The sequence below is a fragment of the Canis lupus genome, chromosome 14 (assembly GCF_048164855.1).
Source record: "Canis lupus baileyi chromosome 14, mCanLup2.hap1, whole genome shotgun sequence".
NCBI lineage: Eukaryota > Metazoa > Chordata > Mammalia > Carnivora > Canidae > Canis > Canis lupus.
Window position 1 is genome coordinate 18,084,091 of NC_132851.1, and position 7,711 is coordinate 18,091,801.

Sequence of the window (7,711 nt, forward strand, 5' to 3'; positions counted from 1 at the left end):
TCGCTGATTACCGTGGACCGCCAACCTTCGAGAGGCTGCCTGACTGCAGGCCCAGGGGCGCGCCAGGCGCAAGCACGGCTCCGAGGGCGCGCGCCGTAAAGCGCGGGCGCTGCGAATGAAGCGCGCGCTCGTCTGACCGTGACGTAAGCAGGGGGCGGGGCAGGCCCGGCAGATGGGGGCGTTTGCTTCCGGGGGCAAAGGCGCTTTACTTCCGGGAGGGGCGGCCGGTGCTGTAGGCGTCTCTTACCGCCGTAGGTCTCGGTCCTCGACAACCGGGCATGAAGATCACGAGGCAGAAACATGCCAAGAAGCACCTCAGCTTCTTCCGCAATAATTTCGGAGTTCGCGAGCCGTACCAGATCCTGCTGGACGGTACCTTCTGTCAGGCGGCGCTGCGCGGCCGTATCCAGCTGCGGGAGCAGCTGCCCCGCTACCTCATGGGGGAGACACAGCTGTGCACCACCAGGTGGGCCCGGCGGGTCCGGGGAGGAGGCCCGGGCGGGGGTCCTGCGGGTGTGGTGGAGGCGGAGGCACGCGGTGCTAAACGCCCCGCCCACGACGAGGCGACAGCGCAGGCCCTGGGGAGGCCGGGCGGTGTCTGCAATGTCGGTAGAAAGCGCAGCGCCACAGGTAAGAGCAGCGCCCCGCAGTGCGACCTGGCCTCGAGTCGAGGTCCCAGCCCCACCAGCGGTGTGTTTTCCGGCGAGCTCATCTCTGGGCCTTGGAGTTCTCGTCTGTGAGGAGGAGACCGTGGCTGAGGAGGCTGCTGTGAGGATCAAACCAGGTCAAGTGTGTGTAGAGCGCTTGCGGGCACCCAAACCTACCCCCGTCAGTGGTTGCTGTCGTTTGTGCACCTTTTCCTGGCGTAAATGAAACAAACTTTCAAGCCTGCTCTGTGAGGGGACGTCTTCGGTTGCTAGGCACCGAATTCCGAACTCGAGGTGAAAACCTTTGCCCGCGGTCATTTGTTTATTCAGCTGCTTAATAAGTACCAGCCGCAGGCCAGGCACTGCTCCGGTCACGGAGGATTCCTCCAACAGGACACTCACGTCCAGCCCTCAGGGCCAGCGAAGTGCCTAAGTCCGCCTCCGCGCGTGTGATTTGACCCCAACCTGTCGTGACTTCCTCAGTGTGGGGACACTTTTAAAATGGAACTTCTGGGGGATGGGAGTGAGGATGGAATCGCCGAGGGTTTCGTAGAAGACATCACTTTCGAGCCCAGTCTCCTTTCGGTTCTGAGGCGAAGGACTATTTTTGTTGTTGTTGTTTTAAGATATTTATTTTATTTATCCATGAAAGACACAGAGAGAGAGAGAGAGGCAGAGACACAGGCAGAGGGAGAAGCAGGCCCCAAACAGGGAGCCTGACGCGGGACCCGATCCCAGGACTCCGAAGGCAGGCGCTAAACCGCTGAGCCACCCGGGCTTCCCCCGAAGGACTATTTGAGTGACAGAAAAGAGATGAGTGACTTGTGGAGACCTCTTGAGTAAAGAAATGGACTCCCGGATGCCTGGGTGGCGCAGCGGTTTAGCACCGCCTTCGGCCCGGGGCGTGATCGTGGAGACCCGGGATCCGGTCCCGCGTCGGGCTCCCTGCGTGGGGCCTGCTTCTCCCTATGCCTGTGTCTCGGTCTCTCTCTCTCTCTCTCTCTGTGTCTCTTATGAATAAATGAATAAATCATTTTATTTAAAAAGGAAAGAAATGGAGTCGTGAAATGCCTGGAAAAGAGGTTAGAGCACAGGATGTAATTGGAAACGAAGCTGGGAAGAAGGTAAATGGAATATACAATATGAACTGATAAGGAACTTAGGGGGTTCTTCCCCATTGGAGAGTATTTACTCAAAAAAAGTAAAAGAAAATTAAAATGCCCCCGTGAATTACTACCACTGTTAACATGCTGCAGCATCCATCCCGTTCTTTATGTATGCACATGCACACACACGGAGGAACGGACTCTTCTTGGGCATACAGTATTGGCCTGCTTTTCTTGCATAATACTGAACAGCTTTCCATATTCTAGTAGCGCCTCAGATTGGTTATAGATACCCCACAATTTTTTTATCCCCTTAGCCCTCAGGGCTGCCAGACAACTCCTTAGTTGGCCTGTGCCCTGAGTCCATCGCTTCTGGCTACACAAAACCTTTCTGTTTACTCCTGTGTGCCTAGAAATATTAATGTTTTTAATGTAGTACTATAATAAAAAAAGTTTGGGAAGTACGGCATGAAACAATATTCTATAGCATTTTTTTCCTTAAAAGATTCATTTTAACTTCAAAAATATTTTATACATACGCAAAAGTAGAGTAGTCCAATGAAATGTCTATCACCCAGCTTTTCGAATTATCCACACAGCCAATCTTGTTTCATTTATCCATCCTCCCACTTTACTAATAGTTCATTTTAAAGCATATTATTCTGTCAATTCTTGGTGTGCATTATGAAGAGATAATTGCTGTCAGACCTGATAGCTGTCTTTTAGAAAAGCTAATTGCGGTGGTGCGGCAGCTAAGTTGGAGAAGCAGAAGCATGAAGACAGGCAAACTCCTTTTATGGTTGTCCAATCAAGATACAATGGGAGCCTGGACTTTAGAGAGGAAAGGCAGGAATGTCAGAGTTCTACAAAGAGACATAAGATAGACACCAACAGCCAAAATAAGACTAACAGGTGGTGGAATAGAGGTAGGGATGAGGAAGAAAAGGTCAATTAGGATTTCTGACTTACACCCAGGGTCTGAGAAGTTAATAAACTCAAAGAGCTAGGGCAGCCTGGGTGGCTCAGCAGTTTAGCGCTGCCTGCAGCCCAGGGCGTGATCCTGGAGACCCAGGATCAAGTTCCGCGTCCGGCTCCCTGCATGGAGCCTGCTTCTCTGCCTCTCTCTCTCTATCTCTGTGTCTCTCTTGAATAAATAAGTAATTTTTTTTTAATATGAAGATTTTATCTATTACAAATAAATAAATTCAAAGAGATAGCATGTCCTGGAGAAGTTTGGAGGCAGGGAAGTACTTTAATTATAGACATGAATTTGAAGAGCTGATGTACATCCGTAGGAAACATTCAATAAATACTTGGTAGTTTGGTCCTGAAACTCCAAAAAAGGGTTCAAAACTGATGACTAGAAAGCAGTCTCTTCTTAAAACCTAAAGAGATGCTAAAGGGAGTGAGTCAACGTAGAGTCTGGCAAGAGCTGGCTAGAGAGTAAGAAATTTTTAACTAGGTAGTTCTCATAATTTTTTCTCCCTTCCTTCCACCAACTCACCCTCCCGCTTTCCTTCCTTTCTTTTCTTTCTTTCTTTGATGGAAGAAGTGCCTAGGGAGCTTATTAAAATGCTAATACTTGGCTCCATGAGAGGTGCAGATTTGGGGATGAGAAAGGAGTAGAAATTAATGCAATTATCACTTTCATTTTGATATGGTTAGTTTTTAGCTGACACTTTGAAAAACATTGGCTTATATTAATACAGAAATGCAGACTGAAAAAGCAAGTTGTGATATTAAAATGATGACTTGAAAATTTTACTTTCTGTACTGAAAACAGTTTAAAGATGTACCAGTTTGTACTTGTAGAAGCATGTAGCACTAAGGTTGGGGCAAGGCATCTGTTGTCAACTACTTGGATTCACATTTCAGCTTTACCATTTATTAGTTGTGTTTGAGCATGTTACTTGAAATCTCTCAGACTGGGATGCCTGGGTGGCCCAATGGTTGAGTGTCTATCTTTGGCTCAGGGTGTGATCCTGGGATTCTGGGGTCGAGTCAAGGCTCCTTGCATGGAGCCTGCTTCTCCCTCTGCCTATGTCTCTGCTTCTCTCTGTGTTTCTGATGAATAAATAAATGAAAACCTTAAAAAAAAAAATCTCTCGGAGTGAGGTGCTCTAAAATAAGGATAATTTTCAAGTAAAGTGGCTAACTCAGGGCTGCTTTAAGATTAAAGAGCAGTTAGCATGCAGCCTGACACATAATAAATGCTCAGTAAACTTGAACTATTATTCCTTCTACTTGATGTTTGTGTTTTCCAGGTTTTTAAAAGAGTAAAATGGCTACCATATGATTGGGGCCAACACATGACAAATTGATTGTAATGATATAGTTTTAATTTCATAAAATTGAATATTTTTTATACTTAGTTTATGTGAACAATCAATATATGACTATATATAATTGTGAGCTGCTAATAACTTTTTTTTTTTTCCAGATGTGTGTTAAAAGAGTTAGAAACATTGGGAAAGGACTTATATGGGGCAAAACTGATTGCACAAAAATGCCAAGTCAGAAATTGTCCCCATTTCAAGAATGCAGTGAGTGGATCAGAATGTCTGCTCTCCATGATTGAAGAGGGAAATCCTCATCATTATTTTGTGGCAACACAGGTGATCATGCTTTTGAAACCAGATTCAATTTTAATCATTTGTATTTAAATTTCATGTGGAGCTACTTATAATCAGAAAAAAATAGGTGGAAGTGCTTGGTTAAAATGTTTCAACTTTTTAAAATGAAGCCTTTTAAGTTAATTTACAGTCAATAAAAGCAGTTGTCAGTGCACCTGGGTAGCTCAGTTAGTTAAGCATCTGCTTTTGGCTCCAGTCATGATCCCAGGGTCCTGGGTTCGAGTCCCACGTTGGGCTTCCTGCTCTGCAGAGAGCCTGCTTCTCCCTCTCCCTGCCACTCCCTCTGCTTGTGTGCTCTCTCTCTGTCAAATAAATAAAATCTTAGAAAAAAAAAAAAAAGCAGTTATCATTGGAGAATTTGAGAAGAGAACCTTAAGCATAATTGATTTTTCTTCTTGATGAGGTTCTTTGTTTTTTGTTTTTTGTTTTTTTTAATACATTTATTGGGCAGCCCGGGTGGCTCAGCAGCTTAGTGCTGCCTTCAGCCCAGGGTGTGATTCTGGAGACCTGGGATCGAGTCCCACATCAGGCTCCTGCCTGGAGCCTGCTTCTCCCTCTGCCTGTGTCTCTGCCTCTCTCTCTCTCTTTCTCTCTCTCTCATTAATAAATAAATAAAATCTTTAAAAAAATAAAATAAATACAATTATTGACAAAGATATGATTGTATGTTTCAGGGTTCTTGAAGGGAAAATATGTGGAGCAAAGATTTTACATTCTGTGTTCATCAGTGTTTTTTCGTGTTCTTATAGTTCATATTTTTTCTCAGAAAGTCATGTTTCATATTACTTGAAATTGTGCTACCAATATAGAACTGTTTCTGACTTTTAAAGATTAGGAAGGGGAAAGAGAGACTCTCAGGATTGATGTTAACAAAGAAGTTCACATATATACAAATTTGTTTAAATATGCTTAGAATTATAAAATCATACAATTAGATGCAGAGCTGAATCTAGAATCTGAGTCAGCTAATTCTTTGTTGCTGTTCCTTCATCCTCTGTTAACATTCTTATCCCTTTTTGAAGTATGTCTTAGAGTAGAAACATGGGGCATTGCCTAATACATTTACCTTTGGGTTAGTTTGTAATTTGTGGTGCTACATAATGATGTCTGGTTCACATTGTTGCCTCTTAACTGTGTTCAGATTTCATGGTTGTCCTTTTTTTTTTTTTTTTAAATCATAAAGTATACTCCCATTAGTGAAACCGACATACTGATTTGAAAAGTAAAACTTGTGGACAGCCCTGGTGGCTTAGCAGTTTAGCACTGCCTTCAGCCTGGGGTGTGATCCTGGAGACCCAGGATCGAGTCCCACATCAGGATCCCTGCATGGAGCCTGCTTCTCCTTCTGCCTGTGTCGTCTCTGCTTCTCTCTCTCTCTGTCTCTCTCTCTCTCTCCTGAGTAAATAAATAAAATCTTAAAAAAAAAAGTAAAGTAAAACTTGTGATCTCTTTTATTTTTACTATTTAAGGCATCGTATTTAATTGGCTTGTTTAATTAATATCTGAACTAAACAATTCTTTTTCCTTTTAATAGGATCAGAATTTGTCTATGAAAGTAAAGAAAAAGCCTGGAGTTCCTCTCATGTTTATTATTCAGAACACAATAGTCTTGGACAAACCTTCTCCCAAAACAGTTGCTTTTGTTAAAGCAGTAGAGTCAGGTCAGCTTGTCTCCGTGCATGAGAAACAAAGTATCAAGCAACTCAAAGAAGAACAGGGTTTAGTGAAAAACCCTGAACAGAGAAGAAGAAAGAAACACAAGAAAATAAGTGGCCCCAATCCTCTTAGCTGTTTGAAGAAAAAGAAGAAAGCACAGGATACAAAATCATCTGCTTCTGAAAAGAAAAGAAAAAGAAAAAGAATTCGGAACAGATCTATCTCAAAAGTACTTTCTGAAAAGCAGAATGCAGAATGATAATTCTTTGAATACTTTTTAGACACTCATGTGAAAACCAAATTTCTTTTTAAAACTGTGGAAGTATTTACAATAAAAGACTATTATTTTTATAAATAGATATTGACCCATAAGCCTTTGAGTAAAATTATTTATATTAAAAAACACTCTTTCAGTATAAAACTGTTGTCTCTTTGTCTCACCATAGCCCTATACCCTCTAACATTATATGCAAATAGTGTTAAAAAATACAAAAGACTTGTATTTTTTACAACAAGAGGTTGTCCCCTTTCACATTCACAGAAAGTCTTCATTCAATTCACATAGTGGTTGTAAAATTTATACTTCCAAATAATAAGAATATGCTGCTACCTTTTCGTCCATCTGTTACTTGACTTTCTACTATAAAGTGGAAATTTTGCTTTTATTACTCCTCCACATTTCTAATATATTAATACTTTAGTCTTTATAAATAAAGCATTTTCATTATTATGACTATAAACTTTGCCATGCTATGATTGAATTTATTTCCTGTACTACTTTGTTATTCTGAAAGTTAATGTCCTCATTTTCTTTAAGTCTCTGACTAGGCTTTGCCTCATTTTCCAATAACTCTGTAAAGAAACTTAGGATTTTCTATATGATAATGTGAGAGAATTCCTCACTCCAGGAGATACTCCTAGAGTCCTCTGTCCTCCAATGTAGGAAGGTTTTCTGCCAGCTATGTTGCTCAGCTGTCATCCAAGCACTTCTTGCCCTTATCCAGAAACTTACTTTGTCATTTCTGTTTCTTAGGTTTTTGTACTCTTTCTTGGTTTTCCCTTTGCTCTAGTGAAGCATGGAGTGTGTAGGTAGAACATTTTTTGAGGCTCAACCAATGTTTATCTTCATTTGTTGCACTAATAATCTAGCAAGATAATTTTTTTTAATTTATTTTATTTTTTTAAAGATTTTTTTTTTTTTTTAAGATTTTATTTATTCATGAGAGACACAGAAAGAGAGGCAGAGACACAGGCAGAGGAGAAGCAGGCTCACTGTGGGGACCTCAATGTGGGATAAGCTCCCAGGACCCCAGGACCATGACCTGAGCCAAAGGGAGATGCTCAACCACTAAGCCACCCAGGTGCCCCAAGATAATTACTTTAAAAAAAAAAAAAAACTTTAAAGTAATATCTGCACCCAACATGATACTTGAAGTCACAACCCTGAGATCAAGTGTTGCAAGCTCTATTCTACTAACTCAGGCAACCCTAACAAGATAGTTCTTTAAAAAAAAAAAAAAAAAAAATATATATATATATATATATTTTACTATATATATATATGCTATATATAGTAAAATATATATATATATATTATTTTTTTTTTGACACAGCACAAGCAGGTGGAGCAGCAGAGGAAGAAGAAGCAGACTCCCCACTTAACAGGGAG

The 7,711-nt window shown here is 41.7% G+C and overlaps 1 protein-coding gene across 1 annotated transcript; it reads left to right on the forward strand.

The window, feature by feature from the left end:
* Window positions 1-194: 194 nt before the first annotated feature.
* UTP23 (UTP23 small subunit processome component) lies at window positions 195-6,463 on the forward strand. The gene is made up of 3 exons (XM_072774291.1): window positions 195-466; window positions 4,194-4,368; window positions 5,921-6,463. The coding sequence occupies exons 1-3, from the start codon at window positions 279-281 to the stop codon at window positions 6,299-6,301; spliced, it is 744 nt and encodes a 247-aa protein (XP_072630392.1). The 5' UTR covers window positions 195-278; the 3' UTR covers window positions 6,302-6,463.
* Window positions 6,464-7,711: the final 1,248 nt, after the last annotated feature.